At 44.7% G+C, this 27,452-nt stretch overlaps 1 protein-coding gene across 1 annotated transcript in view; it reads left to right on the top strand.

Annotated features, from left to right (window-relative positions):
• Nucleotides 1-16,030: 16,030 nt before the first annotated feature.
• gpsm2 (G protein signaling modulator 2) overlaps nt 16,031-27,452 on the top strand; it is a gene marked incomplete at its 3' end in the record, with an annotated part of 37,315 nt that continues 25,893 nt past the window's right edge. Inside the window, exons 1-3 of the mRNA XM_084313352.1 lie at nt 16,031-16,218; nt 17,427-17,468; nt 23,194-23,560. Coding sequence (XP_084169478.1) covers nt 23,496-23,560 — 65 coding nt within the window. The 5' untranslated portion in view covers nt 16,031-16,218; nt 17,427-17,468; nt 23,194-23,495. The remainder of the gene's footprint in view (nt 16,219-17,426; nt 17,469-23,193; nt 23,561-27,452) is intronic.

The following is a 27,452-nucleotide window of genomic DNA, read 5'->3' as shown; positions in this document are numbered from 1 at the left end:
GCCAGACAGTGACAGATTAATAAACACTTCAGCTACCACACAGACTATAGCTCTTGCTCCTGGTGATTCTGACATCATCTGGCCATTACAACAACTTTTCTCTGTTACACTAACGTTACTGTTTCACCGGCAGGGTTGTGTTCCGTGGCTTCATCAATAATCAATCATGTACATTAACGTTGCAGCGCTGGACGTCTGGTGTTGGGCGGAGTTTGGTTGCTGGGTTACAACCGCCGCGGCCTCCTCTTCCAAACTAGACCTGTGTGATGAAGAAGAGGTTCGCTGAAATAATAAACAAATGACTAAATAAATAAAACAGTGCAGGGAAAGATACATGATGATCTAATTTTACTTTTACGATAACCAGCTAAAAGGGGCGGAGTAAGATGTTCATTGTATGGCAAACTGTCCGTGTAACTAACTGTGCACATGTTGTTCACTATATGAATTGAAAATGGGGGACCCTGATGTAAACAAGACGAAAGTCTTCCTCTGGTCTGCATCCCCTTAACAATTGTGTGTATTGAGCCGTACTGTATTGTATTTGTACCCATTCTTCAATCTGTTTGCACATGATGACAATAAACAATCTTGAACGTTAAGTTAGTTAGTTGTGTTGGCTGCAGATTTCCCTACAAGAAGAAGAGTGGTGGTGGACCACAGATGGGCAGTCAGATATTGAAATTATCTGTTCATGTTACGGTAATACAGCGATGACGACTGCCTGGTCTCTCTGATTGATTGATTGATTGATTGAAAACTTTATTAACAGATTGCAGAATGGGTACAATACAGTACAGCTCAATACATACAATTGTTAAGGGGATGCAGAGAGAAAGACTTTCGTCTTGTTTACATCAGGGTCCCCCATTTCAATTCATCATAACATATGACACACACAACATACAGATAGACTTGATTGATTGATTGAATTGATTGATTGATTAAGACAGTACTGCTGCATCTATACATTTATGACATACATGCTTTTATGATACTCTGGATGTGTGCTTAGCTGGAGCTGAGGATGCTGAAAATATTCTTATTGGGGATTGGAACACGGATATGCAACAAAAAGATGCACCGTCTTCAAATCCTTCAATAGGTGTTGTGATCTGCAGGGCCTCAGCCAGCTAATCACCCAACCCACACGTGTATGTGAGTCAACTCAGACTACCATTGACCTCATCCTGACCTCTGACAAGTCCAAGATCTCCAATAAAGGGGTTATAGCATGCGGGTTAAGTGATCATTATATGATATTCTGTATACCGCAAAAAGCTAAAACATAAGGCCGGCTGTCACAAAACAGTCGCATCTAGAGACCTCAAAACCTACTCTAGCGAGGCCTTAACCTTGAGCTGGAGAGTCTGGACTGGTCAGATGAGCTCAATGGTACACTGGTTGAAGAAACATAATGGTGGCTTGGTTTCAAAACCAAATTTTCAACAACACTAAACGACATGGCTAGGGATGCTCGATATTGGCTTTTTTACCGATACCGATATACCGATATTGTCCAACTAACTCTTAATTTCCGATACCGATATCAACCGATACCGATATATGCAGGGTTCCCCCCCAAAAACAGAATAATTTCAGGTAATTAACATTACATATCTCTTGTTGTGGAATTAACACAACATTATGCATACTTTTGCCAATAAATAAAATCAGAATTTGTTCTTACTTGCTTGCCTTTTTTTTTTTTTAAACCGATACCGATATTTTCCGATATCACATTTTAATGCCAATATCGGCCGATAATATCGGTAGGCCGATAATATCGGACATCCCTAGACATGGCCCCCCTAAGAACCACCAGGGTAAAAAATCGTGCTGAGCCATGGATGCACTCCGAAATATTGGCCGCTATGAAAACCAGAGACAAAAAATGCTCTGAGTTTCGTAAAAGTCAGTCAAAGCTTACAAAAAGCACGAGCAGTGAACTCCAAGCCCACGTGACTGAACTCAAACTGGAAAGAAACAGACTTGTTCTTGTTCGCAGACGACTCAGCCCTGCTGGTCTCTGACAAGAACAAGTTACAGGTTGAAAAAACCCTCAGCTCAGAACTAGGCAAAATCTGCATATGGCTCGCTGATAACAAACTATCATTACAGAGTCCATTCTCTTCGGTTCAAATAACAAACTCAGCAAGACCGACGGCTTCTCAGTTACAGTGGGTGACAATATTGTCACAAGGAAAGATGAAATTACCTACCTGGGTTCCATCCTAGAGGCTAATCTTTCCTGTGACAAAATGGCATCCAATGTAATAAAAAAAGTCAACCAACGAACTTGATTCTTGTACCGGATCTCCTCTCTGGTAAACAAGAATTCCCTGAAGACTCTGGCAGGAGCACTCATTCGAGGGTACTATGACTATGCTTGCACCTCATGGTACCAAAGCACCTCAAAGGCGCTAAAAACAAAATTACAAACATCTCAAAACAAACTGGTCAGACTACTGCTTGACCTTACTCCTAGACCCACCTCACCCCTGCCCACTTTGACAACCTAGGATGGCTTAGAGTAGACGACAGAGTACAGCAACTTGCAATGGGCCTGGTCTACAAGATACACTCCACGACCAAGGTACCCATGTACATGTCAAAATACTTCCCAAAGGTCAGTGAATAGTAAATACCACGATCACAACACCAGAGGGAGCTCCACAAATCATGTTAAACCTAGATTCGGCTCAAACAAGGGACTAAACACGTTTCGCAATTATGCCACATCATTGTGGAACGCCCTACCCAAAGCAGTAAAGGAATGTGAATCACTACCCACTTTCAAAACCACTCTCAAAGAACACCTACGGGAGACTGCAATTCGAAACTGGCCCCTGTAAATGTCCTAACCCAACCCCCTCCAATGTACAGTAAATGACCAAGTATGGTTTTGTCAATATTCCAATGTACAGTTTTGCTTGTACAGTTGTACAGTGTTCCCCACCCACCCCTCCTACCCAACCCCCCCACCCCACCCACCCAACCACCTCCAATGTACAGCCGCCGCCCCCCCCCCACCCACCCAACCCCATCCCACCTACCCAACCTCCCCCAATGTACAGTTTCTACGTCAAATGTATATACTATTTTCTGGACTCTTTTTGTATCACAAACAGTACTGTATTTGCAAATCTGGTATGTCATAAATGTATTGATGTAGCAGTACTGTCTATCTGTATGTCATGTATGTCATATATGTCCTGATTTGAAAATGGGGGACCCTGATGTAAACAAGACGAAAGTCATTCTCTGGTCTGCATCCCCTTAACAATTGTGTGTATTGAGCTGTACTGTATTGTACCCATTCTGCAATCTGTTAATTAAAGTTTTCAATCAATCAATCAAACTAAGAAACGACGTAAACTCCATGATCAAAACTGCAAAAAAGAATTTCATCAATGACAAAACTGAGGAAAATAAAAACAAACCATGTGAACTTTGGAAATTACTCAACAATCAACTAGGCTGCAGTAAACTTAAAACCAGATTCTCAAACATAAACATAAAGACGGACAACACACTCATCACAGACAAGCTATAGATGTAGCCAATTACTTAAACATTTTGTTCACAAACATAGCCACAACACTGGTAAACAAACTACCGTCCCACTTAGGGCATTATGGGGTAGAACACATAGCTTAATACAAAAACCTAGGGGTCCGCAAAGACGACTTCAAACTGGAAATGGTAACAACAGATGAGGTACTCAAAAAACTGAGCGCCCTCCAACCTAACAAGGCCACTGGCCATGACAACATCCCCTCCAAATTCCTCAGAGACTCAGCAGCCGCCATCACCTCAGTCATCACACACATAATAAACCTCTCCATAAAACAGGGACACGTCCCCAAGGACTTCAAAATTGCTAGAGTGACCCCTCTGCACAAAAAGGGCAGTAAATTAGACCCAGGCAACTACCGCCCTGTTTCTATTCTTACTTCCATCTCGAAAGTCATGGAAAAAATTGTCTACGAACAGGTTGAAAAGTACCTAGCGGAAAAAAATCGAAACTACGAATTCCAATCTGGCTTCAGAACATTCCACTCCACTGACACATGCCTTCTCTATTTGAACGACCACATCAAACAAGAGGTGGACGCGGGCAAATACTGCGGCATGGTCATGCTGGACCTACAAAAAGCCTTCGACACAGTCAATCACTCCATTCTGATTGACAAGCTAAAAGCAATTTGTTTTGATAGTCTATCAGTGAGCTGGATGCAATCCTACCTTGAGGGGAGGGAACAGATGGTGGAGGTAAATGGTACCCTACCCCCCCCCCCTCACAGTGAGCTGTGGTGTTCCACAAGGAAGCATATACTAGGACCGCTACTGTTCCTAATTTATGCAAATGACATGTCGTCAGCTTGTGACTGCAACTTGTTCTTGTTCGCAGAAGATTCAGTCCAAAGCTGTAAAGGAATGTGAATCACTACCCACTTTCAAAACCACTCTCAAAGAACACCTACGGGAGACTGCAATTCGAAACTGGCCCCTGTAAATGTCCTAACCCAACCCCCTCCAATGTACAGTAAATGACCAAGTATGGTTTTGTTAAATCTGTATTACATAACTTCCTATAGAAGAATGTCGCGGTTTTTTTTAACACATTTTTTTTATTATTTTTTTGACAGACAAACATTAACAGTAAATATCTCAATAAATCACAGTAATATACATTCCTGTATTTGAATCAATAAATGTAGGTTACGAGATATATACCTAATCCCCATTATACAATACAGTACATACATATGCTCTTGCTCGTTCTTCTTCCCCCCCCCCCTCAGGACCCCCCTTGAATAATCCATCCATTATTCGTTTCTAACCAGAGATTACTATTCATATGCTAACCTTTATTCTCTCCACCACTTCTAGCCAGATTGCAATGCTGGCTTCATTGACACCTAAAACTCTTGCTGTAGATATCTCTAAATAAATCACATCGAGATAGGTAAGAACCCATACCTTCCGGCACATTTTATCCGGTTGAATCCATCGTGATGCTATCAACTTTTTAGCAGCCGTAAGACCGGACAAAATTAGTCTCTTTAGCTGTATAGAGGCTGCTAACTGCGAAACATCATTCAACAACAATACAGAAGGCATTACAGGTATGTTCAGAAATAAAAATTCTGATAATTGCGTAGTGACTTCTTCCCAGAATATCTTAACAGGGGGGCATTCCCAATACATATGCATAAATGTACCTATATCACCTCTTAAACACAAGGAGCATATAGAGTCTTGTTTAAGCCCCATTCGGTTCAATCTTATAGGTGTCCGGGTTGCGTGACGCTAGTCGAACGTTTGCCCAGACATCTTGCCAATCAAAATCTACTTTCAAGTCTGGTATATCCCTCCTCCAAACTGAATCTAGGGGAAGGATTCCATACGAAGACGTTAGTAAGTGATGATAAACGTCAGATACGAAGCCTCACGATGTCTCCCTTTCATAGAAGAATTTGTGATATCTGTGGTGCTCAAGTCGCTGCTTTCTGTAGTCGGGTCCCAACTGCAAAAACTACAAAATTACTGTACTATTACCCTGTATTTTACTGTCATACACTTTTTCTATCATAGGCTATTCTGTTTTGTGTTTTTGTGTTTACATGTGATGTATTGTATATTGTACACATGCACTTTTATTATGTTCTTGTGTGATGTACCGCACATTTTATTGCTGTCTGATATATTGCAAATGTTATTGCTGTCATCTTGGCCACAGGTCTCCCTTGCAAAAGAGATCTTGTATCTCAATGGGACTTCCTGGTTAAATAATTAATAATTAATAAAAAAATAAAAAATAAAGGAGAGAATGAAAGTCAATTTCTGTGATTTGCTAAATAGATTTATACTTTTCTCCACAATGTCAACAAACCTACTAGTACTGACTAGCCCCCCAGGCCATCAGGATGCTCAACGACAATAACACTATGTAACAACCCATCATCTACACACACAGCACACACATCCACACGCACACACTCACTTGCAAATCTGGTATGTCATAAATGTATAGATGTAGCAGTACTGTCTATCTGTATGTCGTGTATGTCATATATGTTATGATGAATTGAAAATGGGGGGACCCTGATGTAAACAAGACGAAAGTCTTTCTCTGGTCTGCATCCCCTTACCAATATATGTATTGAGCTGTACTGTATTGTACCCATTCTGCAATCTGTTAATAAAGTTTTCAATCAATCAATCAATCAAAACATTTAAATAAACAACTCACTGTAGCACCCACTTTACCCACTTTACCCACTTGAACACACTTTATATTTATTAGTGTAGCTGAGGGGTACAATTCCCTGACTGTATTGTTAGATATGATATTTAATACCACTACCTCATGTACTTTAACTTCTGGCCACCCAGTACAAGATATAAGTATGATGAACACTTTCCCACCTGATGAAACGAACCAACACAAATGGACCAAATCGAATATTTAATACAGCAACGGGTGTATACAACATTCACTTAATTACATTTATGATTTGAAATGTTGAGTATGCACTTTTATGGCAAATGAGTATTCGTAGGTAAATCAACATTGAATGTCCAATCTCTGGTTGCGCAGGGAGTAAGTATACAACCTGGAATATTTAGGAAACGATAGCGATGGTACTTAAATGATTATAGCTGGATACACTAAGGGGGGGGGGGGGTCCCGCTGGTTGTAAGACAGTAGGAGGGGGGGGTTAGAGAAGCCGCTGGCGGTATCCCATCTGGCCGACGGTGTCTTGGGAGAATCCAAAGTCTTAGACACAGTGCCCACAGAACCTCGGGCCGCAGACGAATACAGCTGGACCCTCTGTGGAACGGTATCTGCCGGTCCACAACGGAGAGACGTGGTGCGACCTCACGTGTAGAGCGCCGCCTCACCTGTAGTCCTCTCCGGGGGTAATTCCAACACTCGACAGTGTTGGCCCTTATCCATGGAATAACCAAAGCACACAAAGCATAATCCAAGAGCCGTGGAAGGCTCGCCGTCGTCGGGTAGAGTAATCCAATATACAGGTCCAGTCGCTCTTGACCCGGAGCTCCTCGGATGCAATCACCACTAGGGGTCTGACCAGCCTGGATAAGCGTCCAGATAACGTCAGGAACGATGGGGGTACTGATAACTGTAGAACTTGAACCGAACGATGCACCATACATAAATAGACTATTATTAGCTTAATAGAATACGTCCAACTCGACGGTATGGTGCCAAACTATGACCATTCAACTATTAATCTACACGATATCTCAATGCCTATTCTGGGCCAAGTAGGCCCTACTACACCGCACGTGCTTCGTGGGGAGGCTTTTGCGTCTGTCACTCTGTTGGAGGGTAAAGAACTGGACTAAAAGAAAGTTCTACTTTACGAGCGCCATATATATATGCGCTATGAACAAATAGTACCACACGTATTTCGCCCGGCATATTACTGCGCGGAACCGGGGGTTGCCTCGACATGTTAGGCGGCACGATTGAACTTGGACCTAGGGGTATGGCAACCTGGCGCCAGGTTCTCGTCCAATGGTAGAATGAAACTATTATGGGCTGTTTAGTAGAAACGGGGATATTCAATGCATATTGTACAAGGAATATACAGGGGATATCAAACGATATACAAATACAATTAAATATATATATATAAATAAATATACATATTCGGTTTAATCTGATCCTTCACAACAGCCGCCCCCTAATTAGTCCCACCTAATTAGCTAAGCAGAGACAGATTAACCGCACTGTCTTCCACTCAAGGTCCGCTGTAAGGTCAGTCAACTCACAAAGTCATAGGGTCATGGTCATCATCGATAGTATCTGGGAGTCGGGGCAGTTCTATGAGCCTCGCCACGGGCCGTGTGTAGGTGCGCCCTTGGACGAGTACTTCAGCTGCTCGGACCTTGCCATCGGCACCGGTGATCACTTTGCTTACGCGGCCAGCCGGCCACATAGCTCTGGGGAGTGACTGGTCAACTATCATGACGACTGTTCCTTCTGTCAAATTGTCTCTCTCTTTTACCCACTTCTGGCGGGTCTGTAGAGACGGTAGGTAGTGAAGTAGGAAGCTGCTCCAAAACTTGTCAGCTAGTACTTGGCTGTACCTCCACATTCTTCGGCCGTTCGCTTCTTCGGGCCTGTACATTGTCTGGGGTAGCGCGGGGTCCAGCCGCCCCATTAGGAGTGTGTTGGGGGTGACTGGGTCGACATCTGCTACATCACTGGAGACGTAACCGAGGGGCTTTGAGTTCAATACTCCCTCGATCTCCGTGAGGACTCCGTCATTAGGACTTCCTCTGCCACAGTCTGGGCTCCGAGTACGGCATACAGGGCTGTCTTTATAGAACGTACTTCTCGTTCCCAGGTTCCACCGAAGTGGGGTGCGTTCGGGGGATTAAACTGGAAGTCAACCTGGGCTGGAGCGAGGTGGGTCTTAAGTTCTGGGCCCATAGCTTGGAAGCTCTCTCTCAGCTCTCTTTCTCCGCCTTTGAAGTTGGTCCCGTGATCAGACAACAATGTAGACGGTTGTCCTTTCCGTGATATGAATCTCCGGAAGGCCATAAGGAATGAGTCTGTGCTCATGGTCGGAAGGAGCTCGATATGTATCGCTCTGGTGGTCATGCATTTGAATACAATACCCCACCGCTTCTCGGTGCCTCTTCCTCTCTTTATATACAACGGGCCAAAACAGTCCATGCCTGTGGAGTGGAATGGCTTGTCGCCGATTCGGAGGCGACAGGGGGGTAGGTCAGCCATCCGTGGTATGCTGGGCTGCGCGCGCCACTTACGGCAGTCTAGACAGGTTCGCTGAAAGCGCCGTACTGCTTCTCTCCCTTGTAATATCCAATAACGACGTCTGATCTCCGCGAAGACTCTCTCTGCTCCTGCGTGGTGCACATCCTCGTCGTATTTCTTTATGATCAGCTCTGTGACCTTGTGTCGGCTGTTCAAGACGATCGGGTGCTTAATGTCATCTGGTAGATCGGGGGCTCTCCGCAGGCGACCACCCACTCTGATGAGATTATGTGCGTCACTCTCTGGTGCCAGGTGAATCAGTCTGCTGTCTGATGGGACGGGGTTTCCTCCCTGTAGACAGTCTAGCTCATCGGGGAACGAGTCTCTCTGGGCTCGTTGTAGTAGAAGAAGTTCTGCTTCTTCGTAGTCAGCTGCTGACATGTCAGTGGTGGACTGAATCTCTGGGTGGTGCCGCAGGAATGTCCTTTGTTGCGCACTCTCTAGGGTAATGCAGTCATCTATGTTCGGGTCTGTGGAGGCGACAGTGCTCAGTCCACAGAACATAGGCTTCTTGTTCTCAGCCTCCTCGCTACTTGCTTCCCTCGGGGTGGGCGTAGGCCAATCTCCTTCCGGGAGCTGGAGGAATGCTGGTCCGTCACTGTAGATGTTGCGACGGGTTAGGTCATCCAGGGACATTCCCCGGGTGATGACGTCAGCTGGGTTGTGTTTGGTATCCACATACCTCCAGCTTGCTTCTTCTGTTAGTTCCTGAATCTCGGTGACTCTGACTCCCACGAAGACTTTGTATCTGCATGAATCAGACTTAATCCATGTGAGTACTGTCGTGGAATCTGACCACAAGATTGTTCTATACACCGGAATGGTGAGTTCACGTTGGATTAACGTGGCTAGATGCGCTCCTGCGAGGGCTGCGCAGAGCTCTAGACGTGGGATAGATTGTTGCTTACGTGGGGCTATCCTTGAGCGGGCCAGTATGAAAGCAGTGTGTATCTCTCCTCCCATCTCTTGGGCACGCAAATAAGCAACCGATCCGTAGGCTACTTCGGAGGCATCGCTGAAGACGTGTAGCTCAATCTCGCATGTCTCTGGCCTCACTGTGGATGGGAAGTAGCTGCGGCGTATATTGACACCTGGGAGTGAGCGGAGTTCCGTCTCCCACTCTCTCCATGTTGAGGCAAGGTGTGCGGGTATTGGGTCGTCCCAGCCCTGGTCCTTGTCCCATAGTGCTCGTACAATCATCTTTGCCCTGGTGGTGTAAGGTAGAATACATCCCAGCGGGTCATATTGTCTGGCGAGTGTTCTGTACACACTCCGTCTGGTGGTCGGTATCGCCGCCGACCTTCCTTGCTCTGGAGCCAAGGGTTTGTGTCTATAGTGGAGCGAGTCTGTTTTGAAGCGCCAGACTAATCCTAGTGTCATTTCTTGGGCTTCTCCTGGGATTGTCGCCATCCAGGTCTCGCTGCTGGCAGCCTTGTCTGCGGAGGAGAGGCTGCGCAATACGTGCGGGTCACTGCTGGCCCACTGCCTGAGATCAAAGCCTCCTTTGATTAGGGAGGCGCGTAACTTGATTAGGAGAGCCTCGGCTTCTTCTTGAGTCGAGACGCTTTGTAGACAGTTGTCTACGTAGAAACTGTTCTTCACACTGTGTTGGACCTCTTCATCTGCTGCTGGGTCCTCTGTGACGTGTTTCTGTAGTGCAAATGTAGCACAGCACGGGCTGCATGTGGTTCCGAAGGGGAGTACTTCCCACTGGTAGATGGATGGGTTCTCATCTCCGATCTTCTCTCTCCATAGGAACCGTAGCAGAGGCTTGTCCTCCTCTACTAGTCTCACTTGCAAGAACATCCCTTTGATATCCCCGCTTATAGCCACCTTGTCCTGGCGGAAGCGCAGTAGCACGCCTAGTAGGGAGGGGCCGAGTGTGGGGCCGGGCAAGAGCTCTTTATTCAGATTTTGGGATCCGATCTGGTAGCTGCAGTTAAACACAATGCGATCCTTGCCATTGTGATGGACCTTGTGATGCGGCACGTACCATGATTCGGTCGTCTGATCGGCCTCTTTAATGTCAATCTTTGTTACGTGTCCCGCTGTGATTAGCTTCTCAATCTCAGCTCGGTACACACTCTGTTGAGCGGGGTCTTTGGCTAGGCGCCGCTCTGTGTTCAGTAGATAGTGCTCCGTGGCGTCTTTCTTTGCGTGAAAGGGGGGCATTCCCTCTCGCCTCAGGAGTGGAGTTGCGTATCTCATCACTCCGCCGACTGTGACTCTCTTTGTCCCCTGCTCGAGTAGGTGGATGGCGTAAATGTCTTCTTTAGAGCGAATGTCTTTCTTTTCGTTCTTAAAGGGCATTGTCTCTAGGGTCCATAGCCTCTCGACATGCTGCAGGAGAGTGGTGTCTTCTTCTGTCGTTCTGGAGTGGAAGCAGCTAGTGGCTGCGGTTCGGTTGAGAGATTTAGCGAGGGGGCCTTGCAATGTCCATCCTAGGCGGGTCTCGACTGCTGCAGGACAGCCCCGGGGACCTGTATGGACCCGGTCAATCGGGACTATGAGTTCTGCATGGTCGGAGCCTATCAACAGGGTCGGGGTAGCGCCGTCTATGAGCGGGATAGGTAATTGGCGCAGGTGCACATATTTATCCATCAACTTGGTGACGGGGTAGGTGTACTGCGAGAGTCCTATTTCTTGGCTGGTGAAAGCATTTGTGATCTTGTACCGTCGCTCTGGCTGCCCGTTGGCTGTGATAGTGAAGGAGACATTCTCGCCCTTTATCGTCTTTAAATCTCTTCTTATTGTCCGAATCGTCATTTCGTTCTTGCTCCCCCGCAGTCCCAGTTGAGTCGCAGCGGAGGCGAGCAGAAGGGTCTTCTCTGACCCGTCATCAAGGACGGCGTAAGTGTCCATGACTTTATCCTGGTAGCTCAATGTCACACGGACTACCTTTAAGAGCACTTGAGCTCCGTTGCTGCTGGCGGGGTCAATGTACATGACACTTGCCTTGGTGCCGCTCCGTGGTGCAGGTATAGGCCGTCTTCCGTTACTATCGTGTAGTATATCTAGATGGGCTCCATCGCACCGGCTGCACCTTTTCTTTAGGCGGCATTCGGCTGCCATGTGGGGCCGCGCACATCGATAACAGCGCCGGTTGGACTTTATCCATTGGCTCACTTCTTCTGCATTCATCTTTGTGAATGAGTCACATTGTGACAGCCAGTGTTCTTTCTCACAGTAGGGACACGCTATCTTCCACTTCTCCTTTCTCGAGGGGGTGCTGTGACTCTTACTGCTCGGTACTGACTCTGATTGGTGCATGACAGTCACCGATCTTCTTCCATCACTTATTCTCCTGGGTCCCTCTCTGGAGCTTGGCGTGCTCCGCCCGAAGGTGTCCAGTCGTAAGCTGCTGACCTCTCTCGCCAAGAAGTCGGCCAGATCAAGGAGGGATGGCTCGGGGCCGTCGGGATCTCGGTAGTCCCTCTGCCGCCGAAAGCGCTCCTGTCTTGCGGGTGGCAGCTTCTCCAAAATCCTCTCAACGTTAGAGTTGGCGTACAGCTCATGCCTGCCCTTCTCCCGTTGAGCTCCCAGCATCCCCACCAGGGACTGCACTTTGATTGACAGGTCGTCTAGTGAGCGATTGTCTGTGGCTGGGGGTAGGCGGTCAATATGCCTTATCTCCTGGATTACGTAATCCCATATACGTCCATATCTTTGATCCAGCGCTGCAAGGGCCGCTGTGTATGGGGTCGAGGAGGTAGCATAGGCTAGCGTTATATTGTGCGCTCGCGGTACTTTCAGGTGCTTCAATAATATTGCATACTTGTGGCGTTCATCAGCGACATCCACCATCATTGTCTCTAAGCACATCCGGAGCTCCGTGTACTGTGCTCGACTCTCATAGGCGAAGTCTGGGAATGACGGCGTGGCGTTGTATGACGCTGTGGATGGCTGATACATCGGCGAGCGTTGGGGGAGAGACCTCCTGGGCGAGTCCCCTCTTGCGCCTCGCTGTGGGCTGGTACTGGCAGGGTACCATGGCCCGCTGGTCCAGGTACTGTTCCTCGGGGCTGGTCGTGCGTCGTGCTCACCCGTAAATAGAGTCGGGGGTCTGTAGCGCAGCGCCGCGGGGGTATAGCCTGGACTGTATGGGACCTCCTGGTCCGGTGGAGTACTGTGCTGTCGTCGGGCTTGGTTCTCCTCTTCTCCCTCTTCTTCTTCTATCAAATCTTCCAGATCTTGTAATCGTTTATTTAGCTTCCCCGCAGTGTAGGCCGCTCCTTCCTTGTAGCTGGGTCTCGCTTGGACCGGTATGGGAAGGGGGTCTGCGGGGGGTCTAGACTCGGTCTGTTGGTCAAGTTCAGGGTCGCTTGCTCGTTGCGGTGACGCTGCTCTTGACTGCTGTCTCGACGAGTTCCTTGAGCCCCTGGCGGAGGGAGAGGGAGTTGTCCTTTTGATCAGCTGCTCTATTAGTTGCGCTTGTAGTCTGTCGCGCTCTGCGTCTCTTTGGGCACCGGCAGCGGCGCGCTGGGCGTCGGCGGCGGCGCGCTCTGTTTCTCTTTGGGCACCGGCAGCGGCGCGCTGGGCGTCGGCCCGGTCTCTTGCCATATTCTCTTCCATCTGGAAGCGTCTCATCTCCAGACTTGTGCGCTGTTCTTCGCTCCGTTGCTGTGCTTGGAGGTGTTCGCGCTCGCTGGTCGCCTGGGCTTGGAGACGTTCGCGCTCGCTAAGCGTCTGTGCTTGGAGCCGATCGCGTTCGGTAGAGGCTGTCAGGCTGACGAGGAACGCCTGTTGTAGTATCCTCTCCGCTTCGCTGGGGGAAGGCGGTAGTGGAGGTGAGCCGCTCCTGCGTGAACCGCTCCTGGGGGTACTCGTTGGGGAGTCCTGGAGCTCTAGTTCCTCGGCGCTCTCCTCTTCTTCTTCCGTGCAGAGTTCTCTCTCTGTAGGGTTGTCTTCCTCCCGGGGCGTGTCGGGGACTACTTCTTTAGTAGTGGCGGGGGGTAAAGGCATGTCAATTCCCTCCTGGTCCCCACCGTGGGCTTGGTCAGTTACATTAGGACCTACTAGGGCCTCTGTGGTCGGGGAAACCTGGTCGTTAAGGTCAGACATAATTTTACTTTCTACTTTTACCACGTTTACCGTTTGTCGAAGGCTAGGTAGTTGACTGACAGTGTAAGCCTCTAAGTACTGAGGTGTCTGTCGTCTGCGCCGCGGGCGTTCTAGGTTAGGAGGATCGTTTCGTGGAGTGTTCATCATAGGCCATTTCGATATTAATAACACTATATTAATATTACACTAGTTACCCTCCGGCTCGAAGGACCAATTGTAGCTGAGGGGTACAATTCCCTGACTGTATTGTTAGATATGATATTTAATACCACTACCTCATGTACTTTAACTTCTGGCCACCCAGTACAAGATATAAGTATGATGAACACTTTCCCACCTGATGAAACGAACCAACACAAATGGACCAAATCGAATATTTAATACAGCAAAGGGTGTATACAACATTCACTTAATTACATTTATGATTTGAAATGTTGAGTATGCACTTTTATGGCAAATGAGTATTCGTAGGTAAATCAACATTGAATGTCCAATCTCTGGTTGCGCAGGGAGTAAGTATACAACCTGGAATATTTAGGAAACGATAGCGATGGTACTTAAATGATTATAGCTGGATACACTAAGGGGGGGGGGGGGGTCCCGCTGGTTGTAAGACAGTAGGAGGGGGGGGTTAGAGAAGCCGCTGGCGGTATCCCATCTGGCCGACGGTGTCTTGGGAGAATCCAAAGTCTTAGACACAGTGCCCACAGAACCTCGGGCCGCAGACGAATACAGCTGGACCCTCTGTGGAACGGTATCTGCCGGTCCACAACGGAGAGACGTGGTGCGACCTCACGTGTAGAGCGCCGCCTCACCTGTAGTCCTCTCCGGGGGTAATTCCAACACTCGACAGTGTTGGCCCTTATCCATGGAATAACCAAAGCACACAAAGCATAATCCAAGAGCCGTGGAAGGCTCGCCGTCGTCGGGTAGAGTAATCCAATATACAGGTCCAGTCGCTCTTGACCCGGAGCTCCTCGGATGCAATCACCACTAGGGGTCTGACCAGCCTGGATAAGCGTCCAGATAACGTCAGGAACGATGGGGGTACTGATAACTGTAGAACTTGAACCGAACGATGCACCATACATAAATAGACTATTATTAGCTTAATAGAATACGTCCAACTCGACGGTATGGTGCCAAACTATGACCATTCAACTATTAATCTACACGATATCTCAATGCCTATTCTGGGCCAAGTAGGCCCTACTACACCGCACGTGCTTCGTGGGGAGGCTTTTGCGTCTGTCACTCTGTTGGAGGGTAAAGAACTGGACTAAAAGAAAGTTCTACTTTACGAGCGCCATATATATATGCGCTATGAACAAATAGTACCACACGTATTTCGCCCGGCATATTACTGCGCGGAACCGGGGGTTGCCTCGACATGTTAGGCGGCACGATTGAACTTGGACCTAGGGGTATGGCAACCTGGCGCCAGGTTCTCGTCCAATGGTAGAATGAAACTATTATGGGCTGTTTAGTAGAAACGGGGATATTCAATGCATATTGTACAAGGAATATACAGGGGATATCAAACGATATACAAATACAATTAAATATATATATATAAATAAATATACATATTCGGTTTAATCTGATCCTTCACAACAATTAGTAAAGAGATTTGCACTACAACTCATACCTCATTGCACCTTACCCCAAGTTGTACCTCATCCCATTTCTGCATTGTACTTTATATTGTATTGTAACTCAGTTACTCATTTTTTTCCTACTCTACATATTTATGTATATATTGAACACTTTTGTTTACACTTGTTTACGTATACTTGACTTTCTATTTTATACTTATTTTATACTTATCTATTATTTATCTAGCACACACCCTCAGGAGCAAAACAGAAAGAAGCTGTTCATATAAAAGTATTCTGTATTTTTGTATGACAACTAATAAAGAAACTTGAAACAATGTCAACAAACCTACTACTAGTAGTAGTAATTGTACTGTGAGTGACAGCTGAACCGGGGGCGTCTATTTAGTTTTACTACGTCACACTCACATTCTATTCAAATCCATTGGTCCAATGACTGTTATCTGGGGGCGGGGCTATCTTTGAATATGCTCCTGTGATTGACTACTCGGCTTCAGTGTCCCCGCCCCCCCCACACACACACATCGAAGTTGAGCTGAAAGTTGGAAGCTCGGAGGAAAAATGTTGTAATCATCTACAGAAGCTAAATTAACGGCTTATTCGCTTTCTAAGTTCTTGAAATATATATTTGGATCATTGTACTGCGAAAAAATAAACTAAAACAACAACAAAAGAAGATAATAATCCACCGACGAGCCCATTGTTCGAGCTGGACCGCCTAACGTGAGTGTATTGTTATTAGCAGCTAAAGGCTAAAGCTGGTTAGCTCAACGTTAAAGCCGCCCATAGTAAACAACGACAACAGCTAGTTATTATTATTAGTACTAGTACTGTGGTCTAATGTGGCTTCTGTGTGCAGTGGTTCAACAATACAATCCATAACTTAACATGGGTATAAAAGCATTATAGTGTGGCTGTAACAGAGAACACAGTCTAAATTCTTAAAAGTTTTAAAATCTCTCTGGGTGCAATTCTGTACAGTTCACCTATATTTTACTATTTTTTTTTAAAATGTTCTCTCTGTCTTGTCTCTAAGCTGTCTCCCTCTCTCTGTATTATCCCCACCATGTCGTCATTGTGAAAGTCCATGTATTGTGTTTGTCCATTGATTGATTGAAAACTTTATTAACAGATTGCAGAATGGGTACAGTACAGTACAGCTCAATAGGATGCAGACCAGAGAAAGACTTTCGTCTTGTTTACATCAGGGTCCCCCATTTGTGTCCATGTACTGTGTTTGTCTGTGTGCTATACTGCCATGTATGTAAAGCGCTTTGAGATGCCTAATGTAAGGCGCTATATAAAATACATTTATTATTATTATTATTATTATTATTATTATTATTATTATTATTATTATTATTATTATTATTATTATTATTATTATTATTGATGAGAATAACACAGTGAGTACTACTGAGTAGTAGTAGGATTCCAGAAGGATTCCAGTACTCTAGGGGTTTTCAGGAATTTGAGTCACCTTGTGAGTAACTGTTGCAGATACATTAGTCACACGTCTACTACTAAGTAAAACATTGTTATTTCAATAGCTGTACGTTGTGACACAACATGTATAAGATAAGATATTCCTTTATTGATCCCCTTGGGGAAATTCAGGCATCATTCATAGCAGCATGGGGGGGGGGGGGGGGGTACAGGTAGTAAAAACAACACAAGCAGTGTAAACAAATAAGTCAATATAATTTACTATCTAACTAACTGAAATATACAGTATTCACAGTATCACGTAAGGTGCAGTATGCATAAGGTAGTAGTGTTATAATTTACTATCTAACTAATTGAAACTGAAAACGTCATCATGTTAAATGGACAGACAGAAGAAGCCAAGCGTTGCAACAACATCTTATTCAGATGATAATAATAATAATGTGACTATGATGCATTCATTTATAATAAACCTTTCCCTGCAGGCATCGCAGATTCCCTGCCCCCCCTGTGCTGAAGAGTTACCGGTCAGTATCTCTCCCCCCTAACCGCCTCCTCCTCTGCTTCTGATCTGTTCTATTTGTTTTTGGTGGGTTTTGCTGTGTTCCCCTGCTCTTAACGATAATAATGGGTGTTTCTATGTTTGCAATAGACCACAGAGGGCCATGCTATTATGGTACACGACCGGTCCTAAGGGTACAAAGACTGAGTACAGCACAGTTAGGATGAAGTCATGTCCGGTCTGTTGGGAGGGTGCTGCTATAATAGTGTGATCACCTCTCGTGAAGCTGTCTTTTTAGTCTCAACAGTCCATTGTTGACTTTGTCACGGCCTCTTAAGTCATTTAAATCACTTGGTGCATACTGTGGCTTTGGGAGCACCTTCTCTCGTACACTACACACACAGTAACACACCCATTTCTGGCAGACTCTGATTTGCTAATTGAAAACATATGCAAGAACATGTACTTGCATGGAGTCGTAAAGCCTTGGGGCTTACTGTACCTTGGGGTTATGGGGGTTCAGTCACGTTTACCTTGCGGCAAGAACAACAGGTTTAACAAATGGATGACCTAGTTCCCAACCATAATCCCATAGTTTGGTTTAAAAATATAAAAAAACAGCCCCCTAAAATAGGCCTAGACTAGAAAGTGTAAGTGGTTTTTCTACCTTACAGACAGTGCAGTGATACATTTGAAATATAGGCTAGTCCATCTGTCTGTCACCTTGGTGTGATAATCAGCACTGTGGTTACAGTCAGATGAGGTCTTGACATAACTTCCATGGCGTGCATGAAGTGACCGTACACACACACACACACACACACACACTGATAGTAGCTGGCCTGGTGCTACATCTGTTCTATCTCAACAATGGGAGAAATCTGCAAGCATTATTCTCATTTGAAATGGGAAAGGCTGACATCAACCAGGTCTAGGCTAATACCACTGCTGTTTGCTGTATGTTTGCCAAAACAAGAACAGTGTTCCAACTTCCAGCACAGGCAGCTCATTCTTGTAGTTTTTTTTTTTTTTTTTTTTATTAGCTGTTGACCCACGGTACATGCATAGTAATGCTTTTATCTTATGTGTTGCTGCTCTGCAACCATATTCACAAAGTCAAGTAGATGTGGATACAGGACAGGGCTGGGTGATATAGAGATAAAAAAAAATCTTAAAGGAAAACTCCAACATTTTGGGAAATTAGCTTATTTGCCATCTACCCTGGAGTTAGACAAGAAGATGCATACCTTTTTCCTCTCTGTGCATGCAGTAGGAGTAGGAAGACGTTGGGAACTAGGCTAATGGAGGAACCTACTTCCAGTGACTGACGCTAAGCTAGGCTAACGGTGCGTGTCTTCCTACTCCTACTGCATGCACAGAGAAGAAAAAAGGGTATGTATCTAACTCCAGGGTAGATGCCAAATAAGCTAATTGTAATTTCCCAAAATGTTGGAGTTTTCCTTTTAAAGTGAGGACAGAATACTTTTAACAATGTACAGTATATATACTATTAGGTATAGAAAAGCACATGGTTGATTGATTGATTGATTGAACATTTATTAACAGATTGCAGAATGGGTACAATACAGTACGGCTCAATACACACAAGTTAAGGGGATGCAGACCAGAGAAAGACTTTCATTCATAATGAGTGCAATAAGCGGTTTTAAGATCATCCAACAGATATTCATCTTATGTGTGTGATACTGTATCAAACGGAAACTAGTTTCCAACGGACTTCCTCAAATGTTTCTGACATCGTTTTCTGAGAAATCAGGCTCCATATTGAGTGACGATCTGATGAACAAGAAGAACCCGATCATTGGCCCTATTCTGAGATGCTGTGTGTGAATACATGCCCTGGTTGGTTGGTGGATAGAAGTGGGCTTGCATTCATGATGTACTTTTAGAATGGGCATGCAGGCTTGTTTTTTTTTTAAAGGCCAGACTTTTTAAAATAACTTTCACACTTATGTTAGTTTGAAACAAGGTTCGCACAAGGTCCTTGAAGTGCTTAGAGTGCTTTTGAAGAAAAAAAATGTCATGGCCTGGAATTCCTTAAACAGCAAATTTTTTTTGACAAGGTGCTTAAAATGTCATTGAAATTCAAATCAACCATTCGCATTGAACGTTTTGTTCGTCCATGATAAAAAATGTCAGAATCAAGAAATATAATTTTTTTTAATTTAAAGTGTAACTAATTGTCGGAAATTGGTTTTAAGCCGTAAATATTGGATCAGATTTTTCTCTATAAAAACAGCATTTTAAAGTTAATTGTATCCTTTTAAATGCCCCTTTAAAATGAAAAATAGTGCTTGGAAAAGTCCTTGAATTTAATTTTGCAACGTCTGTGGGAATGGTTACTGTTGTTGCAGTTTTTATTGGTATGGTTATGTTTCACATTGGCATTTTGACAAACAAACCAAAGCCATGTGATCACGCAGGTCAGCCTTTCTATTGGACATCATTTTTAACCCCATACCTGCCAGCACTATGCTGTTAAAAAGGGAGATCTCCTGGGGCTTCAAACTTGCAGGAATATTTCTAAAATTTTTAGCTAGTTTTGACCTCATTCCCTTTTTGTCTGAGGCTGACTACACACACGCACAAGACTGCACACAAGTCCTACATTTACCCTGGGTTGCCACGTTGTGCAGGATTTAATTAAGCATGGTGTATGAAGGGGATTATCTAATCTGGTAACACACAATTTCATTCATGTCACTATACAACTTAAAAAAAAAAAAATTGGCAAACGGGATAAATGACTAACAGGGAGCACAGCAGGATAATGGAATGGGTTGGCTATGGAATCCTAGCCAACATGTAGACATCATGTGATCTCCACCGGGGCTCGTTGCACAAACTGTTCTGACAACGCGTTCTCTAATTCACTGTCAATAATTAATTATGCACCACCGTCTCAGCTACTGTCACCTGAATTATGCATGCAAAATAAGTACTTGTTTAGTATCACACAACGTTATTTGGCTATTTTGCTAATAATAATAACGCTATGAAAAATCGCTCTCTTCAATGTCAACCAAAAAACTGCTCAAATCGGCGCAATTTCTTTGGGAACTTTTCTTTTTCATTTGGTCTGGTTCGCTTCCACGCCTCCGAACAAACCTCTCCCCAGCGTCGTTCACGTGGAGGCGGGCCGAGACCACCCCGAACGGGCGCACCAGGGTGCCGTTCACAGTTCACACACCAGCCCAAATTAACCTCACCACACAGGGGTAAATGCCCCAGGGTTCACTTCAACCTGATTAACCCTTTCACTGCCACACTACCGACGGTGATAGTAAAGGGTTAACCTTCTGTAGTGTGGCAGTGAAAGGGTTAACCGGCTGTTGTGTGGCAGTGAACGGGTTAACCTTCTGTGTATTGTCGTAGTGAAAGGGTTAACCGTTTGGTAGTGCGGCAGTGAAAGGGTTAAACAAGGCTGGTGTGTGAACGCGCGCCCCAAGTCATGGTGAAACCCATTATAAGTTCCTCTTGTTTATGACAATCGGCTCAGCCTCTTCTGCTATTCTTTGATATATTATTGACAATGAAAGGGTTTTCAACCAAACGGAATCGTGTGGGATCTTTCAAATAACCAATGCTATTCATCTTTAGAGCTAATGTTGTTTTGTTTGAATATTACAAAATGATAAGGAAAATGGGAATAATCTAGCAAGCCAGCCAATGTGTGGAGTTTATATATACGTATGGGATTAACAAAAGTAGATGCTTGGGTTATGATGGTGATACATAATCCCTAATCTATAATCTGTTGGTGAGGGCGCGGCAGACTGTCAAATTGTGCCTTTTAGCCAACGTTCCTCTAAAAACAGGGTTTGCACAAGGTCCTTGAAGTGCTTAAAGTGCTTGATAATAAAAAAAAAAGTCAAGGCCTGGAATTCATTGAAAAGAAGCCCATTTTTAACAAGGTGCTTAAAAAGTCCTTCAAATTCAAATCAACATTGAAAGTTTTGTTCATCCATGATAAAATTGTTCTGAATCAAGAAATTGAATATTTTTTATTTAAAGTGTAACTAAATGTCGGAAATTGGTTTTAAGCCATACATATTGGATCCGATTTTTATTCTCTATAAAAACAGCATTTAAAAGTGAATTGTATCCTTTTTAAATGCCCTTTTAATAAAATGAAAAATAGTGCTTAGGAAAGTACTTGAAAGTCCTGGAATTTCATTTTGCAATGTCTGGGATCCCTGTAAAAAAAATCCATATGAAAACCAAAATACCTCTTTGTGAATGTTCCACTTGGCAGGACTCGCTTCACTCTGCTGTTTTGGTGGGAGGATAAGGGGGTGTGGTGTGATTGGTGGGAGGATAAGGGGGTGTGGTGTGATTGGTGGGAGGATAAGGGGGTGTGGTGTGATTGTTATGACCTCATGTGGGAACGAGACGACTGTTCCTCCCTTGACTTCACTCTTTCCGCCCTGTAGGCTGGCTGTCATATCTCTCTCCAGCTTGGCTTATCACTGTGTCACTTGGCTTTGGTGGAAGCTTTCAAATACAATCTCTAAGCTCCCCTGTGAGTCCGTTTGGTAATTTGGTGTCTGGCCTGTTTCAATTTATCTTTTGTTTTCTGTTCCAGTGACCTACTTCTTCCCGTTATGAATCGTTTAACGGGGCCAATTGGTTGTTTTCGTTGATATCTTTGACTGCCAGTCGTACCAGTGATTTGCACATATCTCCTCCTTCCCACATATCTCTGCTTGCTTAAAGCTGTAGTAGTAGTAGGCAACTTTGGATAAATGAGCAAAAGTGAAAATTAAAATAAATAAATAATAAACTCTGCATCACTTGTCAAGCCCATGCACACGCAACAAAGGTTTTCCACAGACTCCCAGAGGCTCCAGCTGCTTTAAGCTGAATAAAATAAAAAATAATTAATGAAAAATATTTAGTGTGTACATATGGGAAATATAGGCTCTGATCTGCAGGTGGTAAATGCACATTGTGTACATTTTGATGAGGAACACAAGATGGCACTGGTTGGTTGTCCGATGCGACCCAGAAACAGAACCACCTGACGGGCCAAAAACATCTCACTGGTTAAGATTCAGCAAAAATGTGAATACTGTGAAATGTTTATATTTTTTTTTAATATATAAATTAATCTTAAAGCTGCTTGTGCCGGGGAGCTCCAGTAGCTCACCGCGTATCTCGGCGCTATTTCGGCGTCGGGGACAACCGTGCGCGTCACGGATCTGGGGTACACGAGTTCGACTCCCGGACTCGCCGTATTTTCTCAGAGTGTCTTCCACTATCTATATCCCATTCAACCTGTTTCTGTCGGTCATGCTTGACCAGAAAAAAGCGATAAACGCTAAAAAGAACCAGCTGTCTGGTCAAAGTTTAAAAAAAAAATAGCTGTTGCTTGTGCCTCTTTATTGCGCGTGCATTGGGTTTGAAAAGTGACGCAGAACATGCTCTTATTTCCACCGGGCAGGTAGACTCACTGTCGCAAACTTCTCCGAAGTTTACCTTTCAATAGCCCCCCCCCCCTCCTGAGCCTGGACCAATCGAGTCACACCGTCTTCGATTGACAGCTTGCGTGCGATTGCCCCCCCCCCCTCATTCATTCATCCGTTCCGTTCCACTCTCCCTCCCTCCCTCCCTCCCTCCTCCTGCCCTGCTTGTGTGCACGCCGCTGCTGTTTGGTTGGTGTTGCCATGGCGTCGCCGGGTGGCCAGAATGAGGCTTCACAAATTCAGCATCTTGTGTTCTCTTCACAGAGAGGCTACGAGGAGTGCTGTGTGGCGGCGGGGCAGTGACGCAAAACACCGTGAACCGACGACCAAGACTCTGCAGCTCTGTCTGTCGTTCACGAGGCCTCGCGCCGCCCTCCGTCTCTACGCTCAGCAGAAGGAAAATACCCCGTTTTAACTTCTTTTTTGTAGACTTTTCCCTCCTTTTTGGTCAAACGACACATTTAAAAAAAGAAAATCTTGGGTTATTTTTAAAAGAAACTTCCCGAACGCAGCCATTTTTGCACCTGGACTAAGGCTGCGTTGGTCCCTTTTTATTATGGACTTCAATGGATGCTAATGGCTCAATGGTTAGCATGCCGGCCGAGGACCAGGCCTTTCATGTCCGCTACAGGTAGGCATTCTCTCGACTCAGGTAACGTAGTGGAGATGGTGGTTTAGCTCCCCCCCCTTCCCCCTCTGTTATATTCAGCTGAAATGGTTATAAGACCAGAAAAGAAATAACCCATACTGGTTCATTGTGTTGTCACATCATGTTTTCCAGTTGAGGTTATGGCGGTAATAATATGAGTCGTCATTATTTCGACTTGGGAACTGGAACTGTCAAGTTAAATGGCGGAATGACAGAGTGAGTGTATGGGAGGAGTTCCTTTCCGTCTGTGTTTCCTGTGAGTTAGTTGACTAATGGTTAACCCTTTCACTGCCACACGACAGAAGGTTAACTCTTTACTATCGGTTAACCTTCTGTAGTGTGGCAGTGAAAGGGTTAACCTGCTGTTGTGTGGCAGTGAACGGGTTAACCTTCTGTGAATTGTCGCAGTGAAAGGGTTAAGTGAGGGCCAGCCACTTGCCTCCACCTGTCCAGGTAGAAAGCATTGGCCACAGCTGTGACCTGGCTGGCGAGCGCAGGAAGAATGGCCCCCAGTTAGCATCAATATTTAACCAGCCTCTGAAACATTCAGTGAGTTTATCCAACTTCATTGAATAGAGAGGCGGCCATCTGCTTGATGGAAGGGCCTTCCATTCCTGCAGATAATACTAGCAAGCGCAGGACAGTAAAGTGGTGTCATTGAAAGGTTATGCCAACGTGTGTCTGGCATACATCTCATAAAGCTCCTTAACACTTACCATCTCAGTAATCTGTGGAGTGTCCAGTAATCTCGGCCGGGTGACCAGGTCAGGGCGGAGGGCTTGAGAGAAACGGATAAGCTCAGAAAGTGCCGACTCCAGAGGTTTCTTCAGAGTTAAAGGGTTAATATGACAATATCACCAGTGAAAGCAATACACATATATATATATTATACAGTGTTTCCCCTAGGATTTTTATCAGGGGGGGGTGGTAGGCACCCCAAAACTACTAGTGTTGTCACAGGGTGAGCGTGTCACGGATACGTGGCGTCAACAGTGTCGTCATAGACGCACACAGTAAGGCGGTTGTTAGTATCGGTGCATTTCTCTACACTGAGCTGAAATTAAACGATTGCACATAAATTAGGTAAATAAATATTAACACACACACACACACACAGAAAGGGAGAATGGCTTATATGAACTATCCAGTTCATATATCAACTTATATCAACTATCCAGTTAGTTTTTATAGTGTAACGTTTGGTTACTTGAAGAAGAGAGAGAGAGAGAGAGACAAATCAAATCAAATCAAATTTATTTATAGGGCCCGACAACACACGTTAATGTCCCCATGGGCCGTACAGGTCTTCTTTAAACAAGTCAAGAAGAAAACATAACAATAAGTCAAGAACAGAACAAGAACACCATAAGGTCCAAACATTTTTAGATGAATGCAAATAAATGAAAGAATGCAAGCACTCCCAGACATACCCCACGCGAAGGTAACGAAAAACTCACTAAAACCTAACAATAGGGAAAAAGCTCCACAGGCAGTGTGGAGGAGAGAAACCTTAGAAGGGCCATTCAAGGGGGGATCTCCCTTCTTAGATGTTGGTGATAGTAGTGTTGCAGACGGACAGTTGGTAAGCATGCACTCGTGTGTGGTGAAACACAGATGAGTGCATGCAATAGCAACTGTACATTTTGAAAGATTAAAGATAGAGTTGATAGCGGATCTATTTGAGGCACAGGGGCGGCGCAAAGAGACTATAGCTTTGTCAACTATTCACAACTCTTTCACAACTGTTGTTGCTGCTTGTACACAGACGGGGTTCGCACAAGGTCCTTGAAGTACTTAAAGTTCTTGATCTTTTGACCAAAAAGAGTCCAGGCCGGGAATTCCTTGAAAACGGCAAAATTTTTAACAAAGTGCTTAAAAAGTCAGTGAAATTCAAATCAACCATTCACATTGAAATGTTTGTTCATCCATGGTAAAATTGTTCTGAATCAAGATTCCTTTAATTATTTAAAGTGTAACTAATTGTCGGAAATAGGTTTTAAGCCATACATAATGGATCAGATTTTCTTCTATAAAAAACAGCATTTAAAAGTGAATTGTATCCTTTTAAAATGAAAAATAGTGCCTAGAAAAGTACTTGAAAGTCCTTGAATTTAATTTTGCAATGTCTGTGGGAAGGGAACCCTGCACAGAGTTATACACAGACAAGCTGCATAGAGAAACAATCAAGTGAGCATCTGGTCGCTCGGAGTTGAAGGGCCAAATGACGTCATGTGTCACATCTTGACATGAATCGGGCGAGCCCTGCGTTCAACCCAAATGTAAATTCTGCCATGAGAAGACTTTCCCAGAAACGTTGCCCTTTAGGAGTGTGTTTACTATTTGAGTGTTAAGCAGTTGTATTATTAGCCTTCATTCGAAATCTGCACTTTTTATCTGAATCCTGCCGTTTAAACGACGTTGGAAAACAACGTTCGTCTTAAAAAGACAGACGTCATATAAAGTCTCATTTTGAAAACCTCTGTTTGGCTCGCCGACACCTCAGGTCCTGTGGCCGGTAGTGGGACACACGCTAATCGACATCAAAGGGTTTGCTGGGAAGATACTTCGCTGAGGTTGATGATTGTTTGTCTAGCCCACTAAAAGTCTGTGTCGGGTAGCCTAGATCAGTGTTTCTCAACTGGTGGGTCGCGACCCAAAAGTGGGCCGCGGGGCCATTTTGAGTGGGTCGCGGATGTGTGTTTTTTCTTTTTCTTTTTCATAATATTTTTTTTGCTAGCTATCTTTGTGAAAGTGGCTTCTCAGCTCTGGTCCAGCTGAAGACAAAGCAGAGGAACAGATTGGACATTGAGCATGACCTCAGAGTTGCTTTGTCTACCATCACCCCAGACTTTGAGACTCTTGTCAGGAGCAAACAACATCCCCAGTTATCCCATTAGTTCCCTGGGATGTTAAGCTAAGAAGTCTGCTAAGAAGCATATATTATTTATTATTATTATTTTATTTCATTGTGTTTTTAGCCCTAGTTGCACTTTTGTTGCAACCCCAGTCATCCCATTAGTTCCCCCAACCTTACTGTAGGTCTGTTATGTTAAGCTAAGAAGTCTGCTAAGAAGCATATTGTTTATTATTATAATTTCTTTTAATTTCATTGGGTTTTTAGCCCTAGTTGCACTTTTGTTGCACCTTTTTGTGTTTATTTCATGTTTTTAACAGTGCATGAAAGATTGTGTATTACTGCAATTTTTTTTAAATTTTTATAAATCATAGTGGTGCAAAAATTTGGGTCGTGACTTAATGACTAAGGGAAATGTTGGGTCGCGACCCACCAGTTGAGAACCACTGAACTAGATCGTCCTCTGCCTCTTGTCTGCGAGCGTCCGTGTTATTCCATAGCTCCCAGACCAAACGCTGGGCACAGATGGAAGTGAACCTTATGTGTTGTCGCAGTGAAAGGGTTACCCATTTGGTAGTGTGGTAGTGAAAGGGTTAATCTCACTCCCAGGAAAACGGTGGGTGGCTTTGTCCAACACAAAAAAAAAGTTTGCAGACTTTTAACACTTTGTTGCCGTGTGCAAATATGTCAGATTAATCATTTAAAAGAGTTAATCTGCGATGAATCGGATGCTCCGTCCCTCTGCTCGTCGTGGACACTCCCCACTGGCCCCGGGCTCGGCCTCATCACGTCCACTGTCCAGAGAGGTCCTGTCTGTGGTCTCTGTACAACACAGCCAAATACTCAGAATATAATTCAAACACAAATGTATGGATTTCAGACTGAACTTTATTGTACGACATCATCCCTGTGAGCAAAAAACGTATCATTTTGTCATTATCTTTGTTCTGGACTCCATCTACACCTCAGTCACGCACAGTCACCCCACCGCTCTGGTAAAATAGTCAACGATCCCTCCCA

This window comes from Notolepis coatsorum (genome assembly GCF_963971535.1).
Source record: "Notolepis coatsorum genome assembly, chromosome: 4".
Taxonomy (NCBI): Eukaryota; Metazoa; Chordata; class Actinopteri; order Aulopiformes; family Paralepididae; genus Notolepis; species Notolepis coatsorum.
This window is presented reverse-complemented; position numbering and strand designations above follow the sequence as displayed.